This window comes from Labrus mixtus, chromosome 5, assembly GCF_963584025.1.
Source record: "Labrus mixtus chromosome 5, fLabMix1.1, whole genome shotgun sequence".
In the NCBI taxonomy this organism is placed as follows: Eukaryota; Metazoa; Chordata; class Actinopteri; order Labriformes; family Labridae; genus Labrus; species Labrus mixtus.
This window is the reverse complement of record NC_083616.1, coordinates 30632557-30657343: the sequence shown is the minus strand read 5'-3', so window position 1 is coordinate 30657343 and position 24787 is coordinate 30632557. Positions and strand designations below refer to the sequence as shown.

Below are 24787 nucleotides of genomic sequence, written 5' to 3'. Positions count from 1 at the left end.
ATTTCGGACTCTATCCACTGTCCTGTCTCTAAAAAAATAACATTTTAACATCCTCTAATCTGCATATTATATATTATGTTCCTCGGGCTCAGTGACCCTCTGAAAATGTCCTGTTTTTATTTACGGGTTACCAGAACGAGCACCATCATGCTCCAGTAGAAAATGAATTGAAATGATCAATACTTGAATTTGAATTAAATAAATGAGTTAAAAACCTGAATTTGAATCACATATTTCTGCTCATATACAAACAGTCTACAGTCCAGAGGTATTTAAGAGAGATGTAAGAACAGCTAGAATAAATGATAAATGATCAAAACAGGGCCTGATTAATCACTGATAGTGGACACGTTTGTCCAGGTTTACAGTGTGGATGTAGACTGGTGTGTAAAGGTAGAAGCACCTGATGTGTGTGCAGACAATCTATCAGAGGACAGACTGACAAACAGTCAAACAAAATGTGTTAATCTGCATCTTCTAGTATTGTCTGCCCCTAAAACACTGCGGTGTGTCATTCCAGTATGACACCTTTAATGATACATCCAAAGTTACTTTCCCTTTTAAGGACCTCTTCCTCATTTCAACCAGTCGATTCAACTTTAATCTGCAGCTTCAGAGGAATGCAAAAGACGTGTAATGAAGTGAATCAGTATATTAAAATAAGATCCGGGTCTTTGCCCAGGCAGGTGGCAGGAACATCCCACATTATTGGCATCACATTTATTCAGATAAGAGCTTTTTTTATCTACTCACGAGTGCTCGGAGAGAGGACTCATCCAGCGCAGAGTAAGTCTCCACAGACATGTTCACCTGTCCTGATCCTGGTCCTGGTCCTGGTCCTGGTCCTGCTCAGGTGAGACGACAAAGTCTGGATGGTTGGTGTGTCGGTGTGTTTTTGCTTCGCCGGGTCAACGTGCTTGTCTTCTTCCACCTGCACGACTTGTTGCTCTTCTTCCTCTTTCTCTCTCTTCTTTCTTTCTTTAACTGAGTTCAGACTCTGGAAGTTTAAACTCGTTTCTAAATCTTCTTCAACACAAACACGGCCGCGTCCCGCTTCCTGTGAGCATGCTTCGGTCCTCTTTTGTCGTCTTTTGGAGTGGCAGTGAAAGCAGCTAACAGACCCACACACACTGTCTCTCCTACAGGGAGACGTTAGCAGCTTTTTGAACTGAGGATTCCCACTGAAAGGTGAAGCCCCGCCCCTCCCGGCTTCTCCCGGCTGCTCCCGGCGCTCATTCAAAGCGCGCCGCTCTGCGGAAAGACGCGAAACAGCGTCCGAGTATGGAGGGTGATTAGTGCCGGGGGCACTTCATAGGCCTGAAATAAAAATGTATTTCTTATTTGGCTTTTTTCTCTAAGTTATAACCGCAATAAGATCACTAAAAGTGTCTGAATAAATAAACAAACATTCAGAATTCCTTTCTGGAAAAAACGTGGAGTCTGTCTCAAAGGCCCCTCCCCCCCTTCTTCAACTGTCTGAAAGGTGTGTTTATTACGTATATTAAGTTTAAATTATTTTTAAACTGAGGAAATATTACAGTGATTATTTATCTTCCATTTTCAGGGTGTAAAACAAAGCATAGTTGTTTTTTTGGGTCATTTGTGTGATGGAGGTGCGGTCATAGGGTTAGTTTGGGCCGTGGTAGGGGCCCAATGTGATGTGTTTTCATGGGGCCCGGAGTTCCTAGCGGCGCCCCTGGTGCCACCTATCCTTTTCTTAAGTTTAAAAAAAAAACGAAACAAATGTATAAGGAAAATAAATCAAAGGTACACCAGTAGAAAACCTCTGTGGGTCAAAGATGACACACATCAGAGTCGTTAACCTGGTTTCACCTCCAGTCGTCTGTGGCTCGTTGGAGTCTCATGTTCCCAGGTGGGACTGGGGCTTCAGTTCTTTTGGGGAGAACAGCATTGTAGGTTGGTTGAAAGATGGCGTCTCAGACCACCACCTGGGTTAAGAGATGTTTTTTTTCCACCTTGACAATATAAATATTAGCGATGGGGTCTGATCTAATATCGGTATCGGGTCCGATATTTACCTAATTTAAACATCAGATATCAGACTGAAAACGCAGATCCACGTCAGACATCAAGAAAGATCGTTGGGCACTTTAAAATTTTCTCAGCTCGCACAGTTTGACTTTGAAAAAACATTCAAAACTAAATTCCAAACTGCCCACAAATCGTCTCCATGACGACGTTCTTTCTTTTTATTTTTTATATTCAGGTCTAATTACAGATTTTTGTTTATAGGTTCTTGTTTAAATCTCACATCTATTTTCATCCCTGCACGTGTTGTACATTTCTTGTATAAGTCTATTTTTAATTGCACAGTTTAAGTTTGATTCATCTTGGGCAGGGGTGTCCAAAGTTTGCGGCCCGTGACTTCAAATAAAGAATCAGAAGATTTTGGCCTGAGGCCTTGATTAAGATTGGCACATTATCTTATTTTTATTTTTCATGTTAACAAGGGCTGAACAATATTCCTAAAATAGAAAATGTTCAGTAACATGCATGTTGTTTTTAAATCTACAGCTTTTACTATTTTCCACATTTTTTTGTAAACTATGAAAAAAAACGTATGCGAAGTTTTTGCAAACAAGCGGACTGTTGTTTAACCATTTAGTGACCTGAGCTAAATGCAGAAAGCTTTTCCAAAAACATGAACCACCAGGCTTGATTCTGAGAAAAAAAACAAATAAAGTAGAACGAAGAAATCTAAATATTTGATTTCCTTTTATTAAAGGGTTTCTTTAGCGAGCCTTTTGATTCTGATCTACAAAGCTTTACTATTTTTTCAACTATATTCTAAAAAACAAAACCTGTGGCCCGCGAGCGATTCTAACACGACAATTTTGGCCCGCAAGAAAAAAAGTTTGGACACCCCTGCTCTAGGGGTATTCTTTAATTCTTTAAATTTAAAAATGTTTCATGTCATGTACGTCGTTGTAACCTGCTACTGGATGCTTTGAATTTCCCTCGGGATCAATAAAGTATCTATCTTCAGACAGCTCCTTCTATAGGAATCAGAAGTTCAACTCCTACACTTCAGTTTAAAAAGATTTTATTTGAAAACCTGACCGTTGTTGCTGCTTCCTGTTGGTTTGTAAAGTCAGCACAAAGTTCAAATAAACATTTCTTTGGAGTAACTTTAATTTTATGCACTTAAAGACATGTTTTCACTCGTATAAGAAAAGCAACGCCAGGTTTACTACAGCTTTGTGTAGCCTTACACATAATACCAACAACAAAAATAAAACTATTAATTATGATTTTAAAATGTCGGTATCGGTACATATATATCGGAATCAGATCAGAACTGAGAAAAAGTGAATCTCTAGTTAATATATTTCTTTGCAGCGTTTTAGTGGAACGACTGCTGACCGGCGATGTTTATGCATGACCCCCCCCCCCCCCCCCCCGGACAAACAGACGCCGTTAAACCATGAACGTCCTCATTAGACATTTATTAGCAACACAACAAAACAAAGGGCAGAAAGAGCGTTGTTCTCATACAGGAATATTCAGAGTTGAACCAGCTAAATGCTCTGCTGCCGTCTTTCTATAATGGACCCAATGTTACACACAAAAGACATCTTATCACTCTTAAATCATATCGGGAGGAGCAGCTTACAACATTTTTCACACTACGTAAAAAGATCGGACAGGAGACACTGTGAGAAAAGCAATCACAACACAAAATATACTTCTATGGTTAGGATTTAAAAAACAAAATATCATTAAAGAGTATTAAAGACGAACGTTTAACAGTATAAAAAGACTAATGTCCCATAAAACTGATCTGTTTTTTTTTCTTCTTTTCAAAGATGCATACGTTTATCAAACCTGTTCCTCAAGCCCTTTTTTATCAAAATAATCGTATCAAAGTGCTTTAGGTTACATGAAGATCGAGAACAGGAACACTGAAGACGACTCAAAACGGGTGAAAACAAAAAAACGTCCTTAGCTGGAATAACGAGGTGAAGATGAATATAAACAAATGCTCGGCCACATGTTCTCGTGTCTGCGTTTGAAGACGAGCCGGGGAAAGACTTGAAGGTAAGACGACAAAACAAAATCAAATTCAGCGTAAATGTATAATTTATATGTTAAGGCTAATATGTTAGACGTGTACAATCGTTTGAAACAGGTCTTTTTCGATTAGAGCCGACTATGCATGAGTGAATCAAAATGTCTTGCTTAATGTAGAATTTGATAGTAAAATTCATCCCAATATAAACTGCAGGATACTTATACTCACACAGGCACTTATAAGATAGGTATATGTTTGATTCTCAGACGTGTGCAAAGAGACAAAATGACAAAGCAGAGTCGCAGGTTTTGGTTTCCGTGTCTCCTGATGTCGCTGCTCTCACTCTTCCTGCTGCTCTTCATTTTGCTTCTTGGGCAACTGCAAACAGGAAACAGGAAGAATATCATTAAAATGATGTTTTTACAGACTTAAATGTTTGCTGTCAGGTCTCTCCTGTGAACAAGCATCTCAACTTTTACAGCATTTTCTAAGTTCGTTGTATCCCAAGAGGGTGCTGATGTTTACCTTTGACATAGGATTCCTTATGTTCCCTCTCCCTTCTTTATTTTCTGGTTGATGTACTCTGGGAAATAAACAAATTACAATATGAAGAATATGATTAGTATTCCTTTGTCTTCATCTTCAAGTAATGATTTCTGCTTTTTTAAAGGTGTTTAATATGTGATTTTTTCATCCAGCAGATGTCGCCCTTGAGCACCAGCATGAAACCAAAACAACTCGCGCTGCATTGTTGTGTTAGCATGCTAATGCTAGCGATCTTTATTATGCTCGTATCTTCACACTGCATGTAAATTTACCTGAAATGAGCGTGATCTAGAAACACAGTTAAGCAGTGAGTACAGTATGTTATTCTTCTTTTCTCTAGTCCCTCAATTAAACAACTTTTATACGTGAGGGGAGGAGTCAGCCGGCCGTCCCGACGATGTAAACAAAGTGAAGATAGGACTCTGAAAACTCTGAAAACATCACAGACAGTGGGACTCGGGTGTTACACCCATTGTAGACAGTCATGACTCACAGAGTTATTTTCAGAGGATATACTTGATTTCTATTATATTTAAGTGTGAAAAATCACATATTAAGACTTTAAATATACAGTTTTAATTAGTCACATTATCCTTTTACATACACACTCCTGACATTTCAGGACATTGTGCCGTTGTGAAATCTTAATGACATTTTAAAATGAGTCTTAATACATCATTTTACCCCTTTAGAGATGAAGATCCGGACCTCTCTGTGTCACAGAAAGAGGACTGAGCCCCCTCTGCTCCCCTGCCATGCTGAGGTCGGTCCCTCACAGAGACGTCACAGCTGGACGCGTTTCTCTGACTCGGCAGTCCGATGTAACCTCTCGGCCATTCCCTCTGAGCTGGTGGAGCGTCGAATCCAAAGTTCTCCTCTGAGAAGTAAAACAGGAGGAACATGAGAGAGTAACACAAATGCAGAGGGACAGTGTTCTTTTCTTTTTTATTCATGCTGCATTTTGATGTATAAACACAATCAATTAGACAAATCAATACACAACGAACTACAACCTAATATCACCTTTAAAAAAGAGATACAGCATTAATTAGCATCTAATTTCAGTCTCGTTTTCACAACTTTAAGCTGTAAACATCAGAAACCTTTTTGTGCCTTTTCTGTTAAACAAATTTGTTTCATTAAATTAGGGCGGGGCGATGGGACCTCAAAATAATCTCTCAGTTTTCTCTCGATTATTATTGTTTCCATCGAGTTTTCTTCTTCCAAAAAAAGAAAACTATAAATGACAAAGGAATGATTAAACACAAATTTTATCAATACACTTCAACGAAAGCAAACTGAATTTCCCTCGGAGGACAAAATAGAACCCAGAATTTCTCTTCAGGCGGAAAAGTGCGATCTGTAAACGTGCACTGTGCAGTTTCAGGGTAACTGATGAGGTGGAGCATCAACAACATGCTGCACATGTGGCAGGTTACCACACACCTGGAGCCAACCAGCCACTCTGTAGGAAAGTAAACGATGGGGGAGGATGTGAACTACGAAAAGACTAAGAGTAACATTTATTTATTGATGAAATTGGTTTTATCGCCCGGCCCGACTTCAAATGATCAAACATTCTTCACATTTCCTGTTTCATTTGTCATCTTTCATTCCTTTGTTTTGTCAGTTTATTTTTTTTAAAAGGTGAATCCTGGATATTATTACCTTGGTGATTTATTCTACTTTGAAAATCTGGACACGTTTGGCCGAAGGTGTCTTTGGGACTCGGTGGTTTCTTCAGAGATTCTTTCGTTACGTTGTTCAGTGGATGAGCGCCTTGAGGACGCATGTCACATTTGTCCTGAAAAAAACAACAACAACAACACACATCACGTTACATTAGGACAATTGACTTTGTTTGATATATTCTTACAGAGACAGTGCAGGTAGATCTCATTTGAAACTGTTCATCGGCTGTTGAGAATTTACAAATCTGTGTTTCAGTCCAGTGTTTACACCTTTTAACAATTTCATTTTCTAGTACTTTTGTTTGGAACAATCATTAAAAGGTCAGTATATGATGCAATAACTTGTGTGACAGTCACTCCTCGTGATCACTGGAGATCTAACTGGTTTAGCAGCTCACCTGATGGTGAAAGACGACAGCCTCCTCCAGAGCAACCCCACAGAACTCACATGGAATGACCACGTCGCCCTCTAGAGGACTGGCAGGAGGACTGTAGGAGGCCGGGGAGACGGAGCGAGGGAAAGTGGGGATGTTGGAGGCGAGTGTGTCGGGGATGTTGTGCATCAGGCCTCCAGCATTTCTGCCCGTCCTGTCGTCTTTAGACGGAGACACGGGGTGCTTGCTATAGGAGGCAAAGGCGGAGGCGGGGCTGCACCCGGTCTGAAAAAAGAAAAAAAAGAAAGAGACAAGCAGGTGCTGAAAACTGTTTAAACAGGTGAGAACGTCTCTGCTGGATAAAGATGAGGGCCTCATGTTCACACAGGGAAAGAGTGTCAGAAGACTTTGTTGCATTTGAAACAAAGAGAAGATGTTGCAGACGGATACGTGTGTACGAGCTTTCACAAAATGTAAATTTAACCTTTTAGAGACAACATACATGTTTGATTCAGCTCTTAGTTCTGATTGGACAGACGAAGGTGACATAACGTGTTTCTGAATATGAAACAACTCAAACTGAAAGTGGTGTTTGAATCATGTTGGATTCTCTGGGCAGCTTCAAAGAAAGGGTGTGTTTGCTGGTTATATCTGTCAATCAGGTTCTCGTGGTTACCCGTCATGTGTGCAGATATGATTCACTGATCTGATAAAAACAAACACGCTCTGTACCTTCATTATTAAAGGTTTTATTTCACTCAAACATACTCTGAATGTGCTTTATTAAAGGAATCTAAACATTACATTATGAAGTTAGCGTGACACTGATGTCAGACTCTTCAGTCCAAAAAAGAATCATTACGTCGCTAAAACATTTTGACTTGATGACGGCGAGATAATATCGAATAAAGACAAAGAAAAGCAAACAATAACCAAGGTGACTGAAGTGTCCACCGGGAGCTCGGGAGCTCTCGTATGAGGCCTTGGTGCACTTAGAATAAAAGAGTCTCGGGGCGCTGGTGGCGCAGTGGTTAGTTCGCACGCCCCATGTATGGAGGCTATGGTCTTCCAGGCGGGGGGCCCGGGTTTGAATCCGGCCTGTGGCTCCTGTCCCGTATATCATTCCTCTCTCTCTCTCTTATCTCTACATTAAAGGCACAAAAAGCCCAAAAATAAATATAAAATAAATAAATATTAAAAGAGTCTCACGTTCGTCTGTCTCCATGACAACAGTCTATCGACAACAACTGCCGTATGACCGACTCTGCTCCGTTGTGCCCATTACGACAATAACTAATCAGACCTATTTAGTGTTTTTGTACCAGGCTGTAAAAATGGCTTTTTCGCCTGTTGTGAGTATGTGACTTCCGAGTATGTGACTTCCTGTGTTCCTGGAGCCAGCCTCTAGTGGACACTCGACGAACTGCAGGATTTTACACTTCTGCTTGGGCTTAATTTTTCAGGAACACTTAGATATAGCATCACAGTTCAAAATCTGTGAGCAACAGTATAAAGAAATAAAAAATCAGGTCTCTTACCTGATGCAAAATGAGATCCTCTTCAGGAAACAGCTCTTCACAAAACTCACAGGGTAGCATGGTATCTATAAAAATGATTCAAAGCCATTAGACAACAGATAAAGGGGAACATCAAAGTGCTGTCATCAGTCATGATTTACCCGTCTGATCGTGGTCTTGGAGTAAACTCGTACTCGTGCCTGTAGAGAAGTTGGGATAGTTGTTGTTGGGCGTTGTGAGGGGAGAGTTTATGGAGGTGTTGGACGTCTTCCCGATCTTGTTCTCCCAGATGCCGCTCCACAGATTGCCTTCTACACCTCCGGCCACGGACTCTCCATCACTCTGCAGGCTGAGAGCCAACATGTAGTCCAGGCCTGAGGAATCCTGATCCTCTGTGAGCTCACTGTGAGGCCACGCACTGCTGCCGCTGCTGCTGCTCAGAAAGTCACTCTGCCCCAGCACTGCGAGAAAGAGATGATCATAAAGTGACATCAGAGGACTTTTAGAGGCGCCTGCAGCAACCAAGATTCAGTCTATAAGTACAGTAATCAGAGACAATAAGGAGTTAACTCTGAAGGATTCGCTCTGTTTATTTTTTATGCTATATGTATAGACTTTAAATATTATGTTTGAAGCCTGAGTGACATCACCCATACGACAAGGGCGGTCTCCATGCCATCTGAGTCTAACTTTCAGTCGACCTAATGACAGGCTGAGAGCTGGAGCTGAGGCGGGTTTTAAGCCACTTGTCAAACCGTTACACCGCGCCCACCTGTCCATCAGGTCAGCAACACGCCTTATTGTGAAAAACTCTTATCCTCCGTAAAATCAAAACAGATGAGTTATCCAAAAAACACAGCAGTGGCTCAAAATGTAGCAAGTTTTGCAATGACAGTAGGACACCTCCCTAAGGGGGCCCCCATATGAGAGCACTACCTCTCGTTGCCCTGCTAAGCGTGGCATGCATTATAACCTAAGTGATGATAGTCACTGAAGGGAAATGAAGAGGAATTATCCGTCTGGGAGTAAAAAAAGAAAAAAGAGGAAACAGTCCGGAAACTGTTAACATAATGGGGATAAATGAATTTTTGCCTGAGGCCCCAAAGACTCTAGAATCAGCACTGGATGTGTGTGCTGTGTCTGTGGATGTAAAAATATCAACAGAGTATTTTTAATCTGCATGAGCAGTTATTTTACAAACAGTCAGTACTTGAATGGTAAACTCACAGTGGCTGAATGTGTTTCTCGGGGCGGTATTCTTCCAGTCCCCTGAGCTCTGAGGTCCCCTTGCAGCGTTATAAACTCGGGGTTCGAATGGCCGTGAAAAGGCCTGTTGTTCCGCGGCACTGATGTTGTTATTCTTTGGGCCTCTCTCTTGGTCTCTCAGGAGGTTTCGGATGGAGTGGGCTTCAAACCACGGCCCAGGAGACTGCGGCTCTCCAGGACTGCGACTAGTCCGGCTGTTGTTCCTCTCTTGGGGCGGTGTAAGGCTCCCGCACAGGACCGGGTGCACAGCTTGTTCCCTTAACATAATGTTGCACTTGCAGTTTGAACAGAGCTCGGTGCGAGTGCCGCAGTAATCTTCATGTTCTTTGGATTGACTGAAAACGATCTCCAGCTCACAGTATTGGCACGGGACCAACCGCTGGGAACATTCAGAGCTCTGGAAGAGAGGACAAGCGTGGGGGGGGGGAAACACTTTAAAGAGTTCATCAAGGAGTTTAAATATCAGAGACGTAAATAAAAGGAGGAGAACGTTCTTAAATACCTGATGAACATCGAAATGATTCTTCTCAATCTTCAAACCACACTTGCATGTAATCTGTAATGAGAGAGATTTTTTTCATACAAGGTCATACTCAGATTTGAACCCGGGCCGTCCGTCTGGAGGACCACAGCTTCTGTACATGGGGTGTGCGCACTAATCACTAGGCTTCCGGCACCTCAGATCGATTATTTGGGGATAGATTAACCACTGCTTTAAGTAATTAATGAGAGTATACAGAAAACACACATTTTCCACTTTTCAGTACAAGGCCTGCTCTTAAAAGCTGCACACAGCTATAACATGAATCTACATCAGGACCTCCTGTATCACTGCGGAGACGGTACCTTTGTATGTTCCTGTTGTTTGTGCTCCTGCAGATCAGAGCGGGGCACCGGCTCCTGGCAAACGTCACAAAGTGCGATGTTTCTCCGACAGTGGATCTCATGGGTCGTGAAATTAGCCTCTGGAATGTCATGTTTGCTGAAAAGGAAAATAAAGCTTTCTTAGGAATTGTTGGAATGAACATCTTAATCTGACTGATCACAACAGGATGTAACTATTTAGATATAATCAGGGTTTGTTTTTTTAACAAAGAAAAGGTATGCATTGTTTTATTATTAAGTAGGGCAGGGAAATAAACCGAGTTTTTAAGATATATTGATATATTTTCAAACGAGGTAAAGGGTAAGACAATGTTGTTGCAATAGAATAAAGTGAAGTTTCTTTGGTAGAGACACCAGTTCACCTGTTACTCCCCTTCATAGTGCAAAGCTGCAACAGCGCCTTAAAGAAGCTTCACCGTCATTACGCCTGAAGATATTCATAATGATTCCACGATGGTGAAATATTGGTGTCCCAGTCTGTGAATTCACGTTGAATTAAGAGCACGGGAGAGCACAGCACAGTACGAGTTCCACACACAAACACAGTCAGTGTATCGTGAGTTGAGTGCATCGTTACATCCCTACGGATCACCTCACCCTAATGCCCTCATTCACCTTTTTTTTTTGGTGATTTTATTTTAGGATAGGATAGGTTAAGACTTTATTGATCCCCAGAGGGGAAACTCGGGCGTTGCAGCAGCACAGACAAAGAAAGCTCAAAATACAAAATACACATTAAACAGAATAGATTAGATAAGATAAATAAAAATAGGGGGTATATACAAGTACAAAATGAATGATGAAGTTAACTATGCATGGAATTGAGACAGGAATTGGAATAGAGACAGTATTTTTATTTTATGAATACATTTTTGCTATGATCATTTCCCAGACAATGTTTTTGGTCAAAGGAGGAAATTAAAGGACTTTTAATCAGATATTTAATTTTTTTTTTTTTTTAAATCACAAAATCAATGCTGTGGGTTATCATTGACCCATGTCAGTCTGGGATAATAATAATATGATACAAACTGTCATATAAATGGTTTATTTTAAATACAAAACAGCCAATATCAAGTAAGAACATACAAAAAAAAATCTAAAGTGAATAATGTGCTCTTTTGAACATTTTCTGGTCATTTTATTTTTCTTTTTTTTAAATCTATTTTTTAGTATCTATTTTTTTTAGTATCTATTTTATTTGTAGATTCTTAATTTTTCTTTTTTTATTTAAATTGTACTGTGTTCACTTTCTGTTTGCAGTCTTTGCTCTTTACTGCTGTAACACTTTAATGTCCCCGTTGTGGGATAAATAAAGGATTATCTTATCTTATCTATATCTATATAATGAGTAATCAGGGAGTTTTGTCTAAAGGGGGCACACAGGATTTATGATCACACTCACCAGTTTCCACAGAACTGTGTATTTTCATCCGCCATGATTCACCAAGGCCTGTGGACAAAATGTAATGTGAGTTAGAAATGACAAACAAACTAGTTGTCTGACATGTCATGAGAAAGTACAAATGAAGCTAGCTTTGGTTTGCTGGTTGATAACAGCGGAGCAGGTAACTTAAAACTGAAACACCCTTAGCATTAGACACATAGCGTTAGCATCGCAGAGCTAGCCTTACTAACTTTAAATGGTTGTCCGCAGGAACCGGGGAGCTAACGTATCGTCGGGTTTGGGCTCCAGCCGCCCGGACGGAGCACAACACGGACAGCCGTTTTGCTCTTAGTTGGTTAATTATGTTCCAGGCAGAAATAAAGGTAATCAAAAAGAAAGCAGAAGACGCGACAGTCAGCTAACAACTTGATGAAGGTATGTTAAAAAAAAAAAACATTTCCTTCTTGGTGTCTGTCCAGCGGTAGGTAAAATTAACCCTGAGCGATGTCTGTCAGGCTTTCAACGTACATACTCCTCCGCCTACTTTTACTAAACAACTAAATGAAACCTTGACAACATCATGTATCGTTTTTTTGAATGGATCAGATATGAGTTTTTTTTTCCCCCCGACTATCAAGGGTGTGACAGTGTTAATGTTTTAAGGGTTAGAGCCGACTGTAAGTCCTGACGCAGGGCAAATGGTACGCGTCTCTCCCCGATGTCGAATTTGATTGGTTTGAGTTTCGGGTTGACGCCGTGCGCTTGTGAAAATGTCCCGTGTGATACCACTGGGTCTGTTTCGATCCGATATGTGATCTCAATAACGTACAGTATCCTCTAAATGTTTTTTTTAATTTTTACATTTTTTGTTGTTGTTATTAGTATTCGTTAACGATAATAACCCTAATAATAGACTACAGGTATATTCATGGAGTGATACATGCTATGAAAAGTCCCGGTGATGTTGTTCGTCTAAATCAGCATTGATGGACAGAACGACTGATAACAGAAACTAAAGGATTGTAAGAATTAAAGGTCAAATCAAGTTTTTTCTAACACCAATATGTGTCCCTCCCTAGTCAGTCAACAAACCCCCAAACTGAGAAAAGTCCATCCTCTCCGTCTTCTGCCTGCTCCACTTTTCAGAAAATGTGTGCTCAAACAGGCCTTTTGGAGATTTTCCCTTCATGACATCACAAAGGGCAGTAGCCCCTCCCCCAGGTGGGTGACACTCCCACAGCTAGGTGTTTGTTCTGCCCTCTGAGTCTGCCTTCTCACCGTAAACAATAGGACATGGAGAGAGAAAGCACAAAGTACACCCAAGCCCTTCCAGAGAGGGGGCGTGGTCAGACACAGCTCATTTACATATTTAAAGATACAGACACAGAAACAGCCTGTTCTGAGCAGGGCTGAAATAGAGGGGTTTATAGACATGATCAAATACAGGATCAGAGTGGATTTAGAACAAGAAACTATTTAAACAGGTTGAAGAGGGTTATATGTTATATGTGACTTTTAATACTTCACTGTCGACGCACCAGTCTGTCTCGGAGTCCAAGGTCTGCAGTCTTCAAGACATTGAATACACAACAAACAATGATCCACACAGGATTGTCCTTTCAGTTTTTATTGAATATTTGATCAACCAATACTGTCAGATCAGACCTTTTCATGTTTTTAAGGCACACTTTGATTTGTTCAGATAAAACACTGGTAATATTTACAGCAAATGTTGGGACGCAGCAGCAACATCCTGACACCTCTTCCCACCCAATGATTGGACCTTTATTGTTAATATATAAAAACCTTTGATTCATTCGTCCTCATTTGAAAAAGGTTATGTCAATTTGTCTTTTTACAGTTTATTATGAAATGTGTGAAAAACCAATACATTATAAAAATATGTTTCTAGATTGAAAGAAAGGACTTGTTATATATTCAAATAAAACTCTAAAATAACTCAGTCTTGTAAAATATACTGTTATCCTTATAGAGTGTGAACTTAACTGTTTCTAGCTTCTTCTTTTTTGTTAGCTAAGCGTGGACCTAAAAGTGAATTAACACGACTTACTGAAGCCAAAACAACTGGTCGGTTCCTGGTGATGCGTTAAGGTATCTAACGGTTTAATTTGTTACATGATTGTCCGATATGAATCGAGGTCCAGCAGGTTAGAAACCGTTCCCTTGCTCCAAGATGGCAAAATAAAACATTCATCATAACAACTAGCGTGTGAAAGGATGGCAGTAAACAGCCCTGCTGTTGTAGCCAGAGTGAAGCACAGGAAGTGACCCTGATACATGCACCGAGACGAGAGGAGACGTCTGTGGAAAACTACAGGTAACCCAGGTCACTTATCAAAAGTTAATACTTTTCTGATCAGAGGGGGGGAAATATTCATTAAAAACAAAGTACCAGCATTGAAGGGTCAAACACGTGGTTCAGTAATAAACACACCGCAGAAATGAACTCTTTCACATCAGAATACTTCTGCATGACTAAGGGCCCGTGTCCACCTGGCGTTTTTTTCCGGGCAGAAAAGCGCCGACTTTTGAGTTTTGGGAGTTTGTGTGCTGAGAAGAAAAGCTCTGCTCGTCCGTCTGTCTCTATGACAACGACCGCTGTGTGGACCACACTGCTCCGTTACTTTTTTTCTGTATGTTTTATGTTTCAGATCAATTATATCCCGATCAGACACGGAGCCAAGAGGACATGTAGGTAGGAGGCAAAAATATGTAGAATATCTTACATCTTGAAAAAAAGCATTGGGTGACATCGACAGCGCCCTTTTTAAAAAGTTGGGAAAAAAAGATGATGCACTTTTTCTCCAGGCGTCCACCTGCTGCGGAGAACGCTCTCTTCTCATTGAAAACAATTGAGAAAAAAAAAGACGCTGGCGCTCAGAAAAAAACTCTAGCTGGACACAGGAACTAATTGAACTTAACATCTCCATTACATTTTAAATCACTATTACTAATAACTAACAATTTCCCTGTCAACACCCTGGCTTTCACTTTACAATTTTAATTAGGAAAATAGCCCAAAAAAATGTGCAAAACACAATATCATGACCAAATTCAAATACCTAAGATGCACTCGCTGGTGGTGTGTTTTTGAAAATAAAAAAAAATGCATCATCATAATCGTCTATAAATACCAATCTTTACCCCAGCATCAAAGAGTTTGTCGATAGTAAGCATGTGTTTTATATTATTTGAGCCTCTCTTCACCATCATCCCTGCGGGTGTTTTCTTACAGGTGCAAAATCCAAACCAAGGCTCCATTCACTTGACCATTTTCTTGCCATCTTCTTGTCTTTCTCTAATGGCAGACATTTAAAAAAAACAAAAAAAAAAACAGCTAAGATGGGGATATTTGGTCAGTCGTTGTTTTAACAACAGCTCAATGTTTAAAGAAACTGCCTATGAATAACTAAAAACTGTCCAGACAATCAAAGTCATCTACACGTCGACTTCTGATGGAATAAAAGATGCTTTTACCTCTAACTTCAAAAAGTCCTTGGTCCAATATAAAAATTCAGACGGTTGCTCTTACAGAGTCATTAACCACAGTACTGTGAAAAAATACTCTCACTACACTACATCATTATATATATATGAGTGACGAGGAGGGGGGGTGGCTCAAACACAGCATAAAAGTCACCAGAAGAAAATAAAAGAAGTACAGACATGGTAGAAATGAAAGGTAGAAGAAGGCACAGGTTGGAAGAGTTGAGCCCAGAAGTCAAAGAGGTAGCAGAGGTCACAGAGAGAGAGAGAGAGAGAGAGAGAGAGAGAGAGAGAGAGAGGAGAAAAAGAAAGTGTTAAAAAAAAAAGAAGAAAAGGAGATGTGTGATGAAATGTCTATCTGTCCTTGGATCCAAGCTTCTCGATCAAGTCCTGCAGGGGAGCCAGCTCTCGCCTGTCGATGAGGTTGAACTCCTAGGAGAAAAAATGAAAACAGTTTGTATTAGTTTGAAGCTTTGATCCAAAGACAACTGGACTCAGGTGAAGATCTTGAAGACGTTTCATCTCTCCTCCAAAAGGCTTTCTTCAGTTCTTCTGAGCCAGTTTTCACTTTTAAGTACTCAGCCTGTCTTTATGTTTTCTGTAGCCGAATCGTACTGTACAGGTTTTTCAAAAACAAACTGCATTTGCCATTATTCTTTACTTATTTTTTATACTTTGTGTGTTGTGGTAATCCAGGGGAGAGATGATTCAATCTTTGTTTGCCCCTTTCGTCAGCTGGTTTCATCCCTTCTTTTGAAATGTATTGTATAAGGAATTATGTATATGATTCTCCTCTTCTGTATATTTGTGGGCTGTTGTTAAAAGCACAACATCTTGTTTTTCCTTTATTGTAAGTCACAATGTTTAAACATAAATCATAAAAAATTAATCACAAAAAAAAACTGTGGTGACTGCTGCTGCTGTCATGCACACTGTTCGTTGGCATGAATGTTTGTGTCACTGATGTCATGATGTTGTTAAAGAAAATAATAAAAAGTCACAAAAATAATAATCATGCGGGATAGAGACATTTCTTTAGGAGGAGAGAGCTCAAATCAGAAGTGTTTCCTCGTTGTACACGGATCTATTTGGCAAATTTTAATAAACTGCATCGTCTAAATCAGCTGGTTCTGCTTTTTCATATGGTTGAAAAGCTGAAATGTCAACAAAGGGGTGATGGTAAATGGTTAATGGCAAACAGTCTTGAGCTTGTATAATGCTTTAGAGTCTTCTGACTACTCTAAGCTCTTTTACACCGCAGGTCACACCTTCACATTCACACACTGATGGTAGAGGCTACTGAGTGAAGAGACCATCAGAAGTAACTGATCACATTCACACACATTCACACACTGATGGTAGAGGCTGCTGTGTAAAGAGACCATCAGAAGTAACTGATCCATTCATACACATTCACACACTGATGGTAGAGGCTGCTGAGTGAAGAGACCATCAGAAGTAACTGATCACATTCACACACATTCACATGTCGCGGACGAAGCAGCGGGAGCAATTAGGGGTTAAGTGTCTTGCCCAAGGACACATCGGACATGTTGCTGCAGGAGCTGAGGATCCAACCCCCGACCGACTCTACCACTGAGCCACAGCCGGTGTAGGTACCAGACGTGCTCGGGTGTTCAGATCGACTCGGGGTCCTGCGCCTGCCGGTGAAGTCACACAATATGATCGGAGAGTTTGTAGTTTTCACGGTTTTGTCGGGTCTTTGAACACAACAGTGACCGCCCACTGACGATAGGACATTTAACTCGGCACCAAAACGACATAAAAAAATTGAAAAAAGACACGACTGTGTACATGATTTTAGTCCGAAGTCAAGGAACTACACATCCCACAATCCATTGCGAATTATATCATGCCTTCTTAAGAGTAACTTTTGTCGTTGTTATAGTTTTTATACCGTTAATACAAGTGTTGTACTGTCTTGTAGTTTGTGGAAAATATAAACTACACTCACAGCGACATGACGAGGTTATTAGGCTAGTACATTTCCTGTTAGCGGGACTTACCTGTTCGCATACGGCACCGAGGGGCGGGAAACATTGCCATGGTAACAGCAGGCGTAACCAATCAGAAACACTCTATGATCGTGGGAAGTGTAGTGCTATGCCCTGATATCGTGAATAAAACTTCATATTGTGTGACGTCACCAGCAGGGGCAGGACCCCCGAGTGGATCTGGACCCCCGAGTGGATCTGGACCCCCGAGTGGATCTGGACCCCCGAGCACATCTGGTACCTACACCGGCCCTGATGTTACATTCGGTTTAGGTTACAGTGCAGTTGCCATTGTTTCCGTATGAACATGAGGTGGGGTTAGGTTGCCTCCGTTCTCCGCGGTTGGCTCGTTTACACCGCGGTAATTCATTTTAGTGGTTACCATGACAACCTTACACATTACACGTAAACAACAGCCCTGACATCGGTCTCCACCTTTGTGTCTTTGACATGTTTGTGTGTCATTTGGCTGTACTCACCAGCCAACCAGATTACACCATCTAAACATTTCTATGAGCTGTGTGAATGGAAACAGAAATAAAGCCCTTAAGGAGGTCATTCATTACGCTTAAGATTTCAAAATCCAGTTTGTCCAATTCTGTTACTTCCCTGTCATACGTGACTCCATAAAAATCTTGGGTTCATGTGTTCATGCATCTGCTTTTTGGCTTTCACGCACTCACTCGGTGTGTGAAGATGTCGACTGTGTCCCCACCCCTCTCCTGATATTAAACATCTGGTTCTCCAGCTGTTCTGAATTTAACAAATGAGCGTCTCATAGTGCAGCGTTCAAAGCTCCATCCCTCGTTTGACTGGTTTGCACACACGCTGCTGTATACGCTTTAGCGGGGATTTAACCCTTCGGTGCAGCAGGAAAAATCTCACCTGAACAAAGAAAATGAAGTGCTTGAAGGAGGTGTTGAGGTGGGCCTCCTCCTGCAGCTGCATCACAGAGTCGAAGTGTTGGTGGTAGATGTGAGCGTAAACCCTGAAGAGACGCTTCAGGATGGTTTTGGCCACGGACATGAAGTTCTTCGGAAAGGGAACTCCTGTGAAACACAAGGGAAGGAAAAACGCTGATGCCAAGAGATCTGTGCAAACGTTTTCTCAACCTCCACTGAGGTCGTCAGCTGACACTCAGAGAAACTTAAGGTTAATAGGATAATGTTTATTTAACTGAATCGTTAAATCACATTTTTTGCACGAGACGAAAAGCAGATACAGAAAAAAATAAAGATCTTTCTGCTAATCAGCACGTGAGACACATGATTATCAGGGCGGGAGTCAGATGACTGTCTTTTGACATCATAATGTTTCCCCTCTTGGTTGCCAGGTTTGGTGGGGCTGCCTTCAGTTACAGATATCCTGCTCGACTGAACAAGCCGCCCTCTGTCCCTCTTCAGTGTGTGCACAAAAAGCTAACTCAATGTTTTCTTGCAGGCTTGTTGGGAAACTCCAGCTTGCCGGTGTTCTGGTACATTAAAGGAGCGGTATGTAACTCTGACACCTAGTGTTTAAAATGGGTACTGCAGTCTAAATTCTAAACATCATAGAGAGCTGTCTCCCCCCCGCACCCTCCTCCCATATAGTCAATGCTCACTCAGGTCGCCATGTGGTGGACTCTGAAGCTTCAGTGTTTATCCAGCTCTGCATGGGTCTGTAAACCTTTCTGTGTTCTAACCTCTCTCCATTTTTCAAAAGCATCTCCAATATTGATCCTAGTTTGAGCACGTTTCTGCTCGTGGAGCTTATTAGAAACATGCAGAGGCTTTTTAGGTCGGGTACAATCACTTCTATCTGAACCACTTCTCTTGCCCGCTTCCATCGCTGCAACACCTGTTGACCTGATAACTGCTCTCATATCTGACAAACCGAGGGGCGTCCAAAACGGCTGTGTGGGGGGTCGCCTTAAAACTGTCTACCTTCTCTGGTCCAAACAAATCCAGAGCATTCAGGACCAGAATCTAAAGTTAGAAGGAGGACATACTGGCTGCTGCATTGTTGTCAGAGAAGCCAGCACTTCAACATGTTTCCTTAATGATCAGATAGTAAGCTCATGTTATGATTTATTTTTAGTAAATATCTTAAAAATTGGAGTCTAGACTGTTAAAAAAGAAAGTACTTTAAATGAGCAAAGTGAGCAGACAATGAAAAATTAATTTTTGAAAGGATTGAAGACTAGAAAAGAAAAAAAACTGCCACAAAAAATCCTCATAAAAAAACTTGATAGTGGATAATTAGCCAAACTGCTAGCGCCAAAAATACTTCATTAATCAAATCTCACCGATCTTGGAGGGAAAAAGTGTCTCATCATCCAGCTGGTCCTGCACCCAGGTCATAAGGTAGTCGATGTATTTGGGCGCAGAGCATTTGATAGGCTTCTTAATATTGGTCCCATCAGCCCAGTGATACTCATATCTATAAATAAAGAACAAAACATTAGTGTGGCTTCATTTCCCCGACTTGATTTATGAGTTACAGACAATCTATACGAGAACAGTTCACACAAAATGCCCTCACTGTGTCTTCAGTCACGGAAACGACGGCTAAAAAAGAGCAGGAGGGGGGGAAATGCAAAAGTCTATGCTCATATTCTTGATAGCAGCTATGTCAACAGGAAGTGAGCCCGGGTTTCTTCCTCCTGATTACAGAGCGAGCACTGACAGTCTTGGCAGGAGAGGATAGAGGAAGTGCAGGACCTCGATATAAACTAAAGACGTGTCGACCACGACCACATGCTAAGTTGAATTCCTGTTTTTTTTTCTCGTGACCAGCCGATGACGTATTTCATTAACTCTGAACGTCTCAAGCGCTCAGAAACTGGACTCCATGTTTGGCTTCTTTTGTTCACATGACACATTATCATAACCACAATCTGGACCACATGTTTCAACAACAGGACAGCTGTGTGCGCTCATATTGATACACACACTCGTACATTTCATTTCATATTGTATATATTTATCTACATTAGGTTTTGTTTTTTTAGTCTGGAAATGTTAATCAAGTTTCTTAGATTGATTTTATTTAGGATAGCATTTTTTGATTTATAAAGTGGCTGAACGTTCTTTGTCCAGTGGTTTTATTGTCATGTCCTCCTGAGTGTGATTGTAGCTGCTGGAACTGTTTCATTTCCTGCAAAGGATTAAGAAAGTATCTTTCTATCTATGAGCTGCTCAACTTCAACTTCTGTAATTAACATACTTAGTTGTTCCTGCTGATACTACACATACTTTCACCTTTATTACTGACACTGTAGCTTTACATCTTTCCTGAATCAATGTTGACAGTGTGTGCCCACGAGGATAATAACTAATCAGACCTGTTTCATTGAATCTACCAGGCTGTAAACATTTCTGCTGCAATAAAAAATGCTTTTTTTAGACTTAGGTGTGTATTTGACTTCTGGGGCTCCTGGATCGAAGCTAAAGGAGAGACGTGTTGCTGTTACCTTGGTCCTGCAGACATCACAGAGCAGCTGGTTTCGGTGCAGAACTCGGTGATTGTGCCGTACAGCATGTTGATCTGGTTGAAAAAATCCACCGCTGCAACCAACAGGTTCAGTTTAGTTTCTGTTCTCATGCTTGTGACCAAAATAAACTCAACAGTGAAACTTTTCTACACATACAGAGTTTCATTTTCTTTTTTTTACAGAACCTGGACTTGTTTATGATCTGCATTGTTTAAAACTAACTAACTACTACACTAGTACTCTGATTATTTACCCATTAATTACTCTCATCATCTACTCATGAACTAATTTAGTTTTTACTACATCCATGCACTTACTGTTGACAGCGATCCACTCGTTGAGATCCTCGCCCTCCGGCAGCATGACGGCCTGCCTCAGGTTCCCACTGCCCAGCGTAGCCTCGGCGTGCTTCAGCAGCTCATACTGGTGGGAGCCCTCCGGGATGTTCTTCTTCGGTTTGAAGGTCTTGTTTGAGCGGCTGCTACTGCAAAGAAACGAACACAGAGCTAAGCTGGCTGGGCCTGCACGCCTGCATGTAGGCGACATTTTAAAAAAGACTCTTTTGAGTAGTTTTTAAATTGAGTTATTTTAATTGTACTGGAGTATAATTTGGGGTCTCTGTCACTGAGTTAAGTTAAAAAAGGAGATCCATGCTTTCCATCAACTTCATGAAACTGGCCAGCTGATTGGCTTATGTGTCCCACATGGCGGATCGCATAGAAGGAGAAGACGCCTGCTACATGACGCTCAAATTGGAACATGGAGATGGACCAGTCAGATTAAAACATGGACCCAGCTGAAAGCCCCAAAAATGTTGAAGGATGAACCCAAAGAAAAGGAAGTGAATCGCTGGCCATATTTAAGCAGCCGCATTTCATCCATATGAAGCCTGAGTGTCGTCACCCATCTGTCACTGCAGGGGGGCTCTGGAGGCTCATCGATGGCGGTCGCCATGCTGGAAATGCTGACCCTGCCTAACTTTCAGTCAACCTAACGACAGGCTGAGAGCTGGAGCTGAGGCGGGTTTTAAGCCTCTTGACAAACCATTACTTCGAGCCCACCTGTCAATCATGTCCACTACGCGCCTTATTGTGAAAAACTGCTAATAATGACATGAGCTAATCAGACCAATACCGTTTTTTTTAACCAGGCTGTAAACATGTTCATTTCTGCTGTAAAAACTGTTGTTTTTTTTTACTTTTTAGACTTGCAATATATGTGTTATTATACATAGTTTCTTTTTATACCTATTTATGTTTGCACCTTAATTTTTATGTAAATACTTGCTGCTGATTTTGCTGATGACAAGCCTACTGCAACGAAATGTTGATTTGATCTACACTGTGAGGTACAACTGAATGATAATAAAGAAAACACAAGTCATTTTTTAAATGGGTCGTGTAGGTGACTTCCTGTGCTTTTGCAGCCAAGTGCCTCAAGTGTGCAGGATTTTACACTTTCGCATTGGCTTCATGTGTTCAACACGGGAGGTTGCAGACCACCTGGGTTTTACTCAGTCCGTTTAATCTGGATCTGATTAAGTTTTCCTCTTTTCGACTCTTCCATGATGTTGATCTCATGCACAACATCAATCCATTCCTCAACGGTGGATGGATCTACTTTTAACACTTTTCTCCTGATGTTTTTTTTAATTTTCATTTGCTGCAAGAAGTACATTCTCAATTTCCAAACAATACCTCACCCAGATACATCATTTCACATTTGAAAGGAATGTTTTTTTGCAAAATATATTTTTTATATATTGATGAATCTCTTCCCAATAACTTCTAATAACCTGGCAAATCCAGAACATATTAAAGTGGTTGGCTCAATTAGTCCCACAAAGTATAATTTATAATTCTACAGTCACTGTTTTGAGTGCTGCACAGGAAGGAGAGATCATATTTTACATTACAACCCCACCTTCTTGATTATTAATATAACATCTCAGTACTTATCAGCTGTGTGACTTTCTCCATGACAACAGTTTATTTGAGGAGTTTCAGTCAGGATTTAGAGTCCACCATAGCACTGAGACTGCACTAGTTATAGTTACAAACGATCTACTTCTAGCCTCAGACAGGGGACTTCTGTCTGTGCTCGTCTTGTTAGATCTTAGTGCTGCTTTTGACACCATTGACCATCAGATCCTATTACACAGACTAGAACATTTACTCTGAATTACAGGGACTGCTTTAAGTTGGTTTGAATCCTACTTATCAGACAGATCTCAGTTTGTATGTTAATGATAAGTCCTCTATGCACACCAAAGTTAGCCATGGAGTCCCACAAGGTTCAGTGCTTGGACCAATTCTCTTTTGTAATGTAACACTTGTTATGAGTTGACGCTATACAAATAAAAATTGATTGATTGATTGATTAGTCGTATTTAATCTAATCTTCAGTAAAATGTAATCAAAGTAGTTGTACTCTTCTCACCTCTGGACATTAGAAACACAGAGTGTCACATTTATATTATTCACTTTAATACATAAACATAATGTGTCAGTGTAAACAACCCCGTAGTTAACTACACAGCTCATTTTAACTTTAACACATCAAAGGAGGGGGTTACAGCTAATGTTAACATGACAGTTTGATGTGAATAAATAATAAATAAAACATGAGCTAAGTTTGCTAACAAAGCTAGCGTCCGTCGTCAGGCTAACCTGAGTCATAACTTTGATTAACTGGTTAAAAGTTGGAGAGTTTTGAGGATCTATAAATAAACACAGCTCGTAAATAATGTTACGGTGATGAACTATGACCCTGGGTAGTTAAAACACACAGATACGGTGTTACAGACTGGTTTTCTGTAACGGTGTTGATGTTTTAACATCAGTTACTTCCCTTCAACCAAACTTCGTAGCAGCTAACGTTTTAACCGCAGCTGAGACGAGAGGCTGCACACTTTACTCACAACAGGAAGCTCATCTTGGCGAAGCGGTCGTCGGAGAGCCTCGATTACAACTCCTTAATCCGGCTTTCGTAAATTTAAAATGTGTGCTGAATAACACTAAAAAGGTCCACTTGTCTGCGATGTCTGCTCTGCTAACAGATCCGTTCAGGCTAACATGAACTGCACCCACTGAGGCTTCTTCCTCTATCGGCTGTCCGGAGAAACACGACGGGCAGATTGTCTCCCCCTGCCGGCTGCATGTAGGTACTACACCTCAGATAGACAGATAGACAGACACACAGATAGACAGACACACAGATAGATAGATAGACAGACACACACACACACACGCACGCACACACACACACACACACACACACACACACACAGACAGACAGACAGACAGACACAGACAGACACACACACACACACACACACACACACAGACAAACAGACACACACAGACAGACAGACAGACACACACACACACAGACAAACAGACACACACAGACAGACAGACAGACACTCTCAATAACACAACTGTAATAAATAGGCTATATATTTTTTCTTTAAAATTTAATTTAGGGTTTTTTTGCCTTTATTCGATAGGACAGTGGATATAATATAAAAAAAAGTTATGACAGTAATTAATTCATTGATTTTTAAAACTAAAACAGTTCTGTACAAAGGCATTTTGAGGGCCACTCTAAAAAAAAAAAAAGAAGGCTGTATCTGTAAATTTACAAGAAACAAAACAGAAATTGTCAACTTTAAAAAGCCTTAAATTTAGATTTTTTATTTCTTGGAAATTGCCCTAATACACCAATAAACTTATGAAGGAAATAATGTACTTTTGTCTAAATATTTATTTTGGGGCATTTGCTTTTATTAAGACAGGACCATGGATGGAGTCAGAAATCAGGGAGTGAGTTTTGAATAACATACGGGGAAGGAGCCACAGGTTGGACTTTTTTTTTTTTTTTTACAATAAATTCATTACAAAATAATTTCTATGTCTGACATAGAAAACGCACCAACTTTATTAAACTGATTTACCTTTTAATTTGACATATTGTACAGATAGATGGATGGATTTAAAAAACAAAACATTAAAGTCATCTATCTCTTGTTAGTCAGACTCAGCTGACGCAGTGGGGGCCCCTCTCTCTTCACTGGAAACGTACAGCACATTATC

General features: G+C 40.7%; 3 protein-coding genes across 9 annotated transcripts in view; all 3 read right to left on the bottom strand.

The window, feature by feature from the left end:
- smtnb (smoothelin b) overlaps positions 1–1146 on the bottom strand; it is an 82784-nt gene extending 81638 nt beyond the window's left edge. For 4 of the 5 annotated variants that reach the window (XM_061038956.1, XM_061038957.1, XM_061038955.1 and 1 more), the window contains exon 1: positions 754–1146. In XM_061038956.1, coding sequence (XP_060894939.1) covers positions 754–804 — 51 coding nt within the window. In that variant the 5' untranslated portion in view covers positions 805–1146. The remainder of the gene's footprint in view (positions 1–753) is intronic. The other variant, XM_061038954.1, reaches the window with a different exon arrangement.
- Positions 1147–3452: 2306 nt separating this feature from the next.
- Positions 3453–12161, bottom strand: trafd1 (TRAF-type zinc finger domain containing 1). Of its 2 annotated transcripts, none has more exons than XM_061038952.1 (12): positions 11951–12161; positions 11718–11765; positions 10274–10409; positions 9930–9983; positions 9389–9824; positions 8323–8622; positions 8183–8247; positions 6669–6929; positions 6248–6383; positions 5264–5456; positions 4559–4631; positions 3453–4411 (listed from the first exon to the last, which is right to left on the bottom strand). In XM_061038952.1, exons 2-12 carry the CDS (start codon positions 11750–11752, stop codon positions 4373–4375), a joined length of 1728 nt encoding a protein of 575 aa, XP_060894935.1. In that variant the 5' UTR covers positions 11753–11765; positions 11951–12161; the 3' UTR covers positions 3453–4372. The 2 variants fall into 2 exon arrangements, with proteins under 2 accessions (XP_060894935.1, XP_060894936.1); XM_061038953.1 differs by having other exon boundaries at positions 4559–4616; positions 11951–12160.
- Positions 12162–15406: 3245 nt separating this feature from the next.
- Positions 15407–23806, bottom strand: mob1a (MOB kinase activator 1A). Of its 2 annotated transcripts, none has more exons than XM_061038951.1 (6): positions 23614–23806; positions 21011–21174; positions 20673–20766; positions 19506–19639; positions 18107–18270; positions 15407–15638 (listed from the first exon to the last, which is right to left on the bottom strand). In XM_061038951.1, the coding sequence occupies exons 1-6, from the start codon at positions 23625–23627 to the stop codon at positions 15561–15563; spliced, it is 648 nt and encodes a 215-aa protein (XP_060894934.1). In that variant the 5' UTR covers positions 23628–23806; the 3' UTR covers positions 15407–15560. The 2 variants fall into 2 exon arrangements, with proteins under 2 accessions (XP_060894934.1, XP_060894933.1); XM_061038950.1 differs by having other exon boundaries at positions 21011–21177; positions 23614–23805.
- Positions 23807–24787: the final 981 nt, after the last annotated feature.

Bases quoted from the DNA above. Each gene is read 5' to 3' on its own strand.
- trafd1 (XM_061038952.1), bottom strand. From the start codon at position 11,752: ATGGCGGATGAAAATACACAGTTCTGTGGAAACTG. The intron at 6,930-8,182 runs GTAAGAGACCTG...TTCTTTTTTCAG, and splicing joins AGGATCTCATTTTGCATCAG to ACCGGGTGCAGCCCCGCCTC. The intron at 5,457-6,247 runs GTAATAATATCC...TTTACTTCTCAG, and splicing joins AAGTAGAATAAATCACCAAG to AGGAGAACTTTGGATTCGAC.
- mob1a (XM_061038950.1), bottom strand. The intron at 19,640-20,672 runs GTAACAGCAACA...CTTTATTTATAG, and splicing joins GTGATGTCTGCAGGACCAAG to ATATGAGTATCACTGGGCTG. The intron at 18,271-19,505 runs GTGAGATTTGAT...TGTGTTTCACAG, and splicing joins ACTTTTTCCCTCCAAGATCG to GAGTTCCCTTTCCGAAGAAC.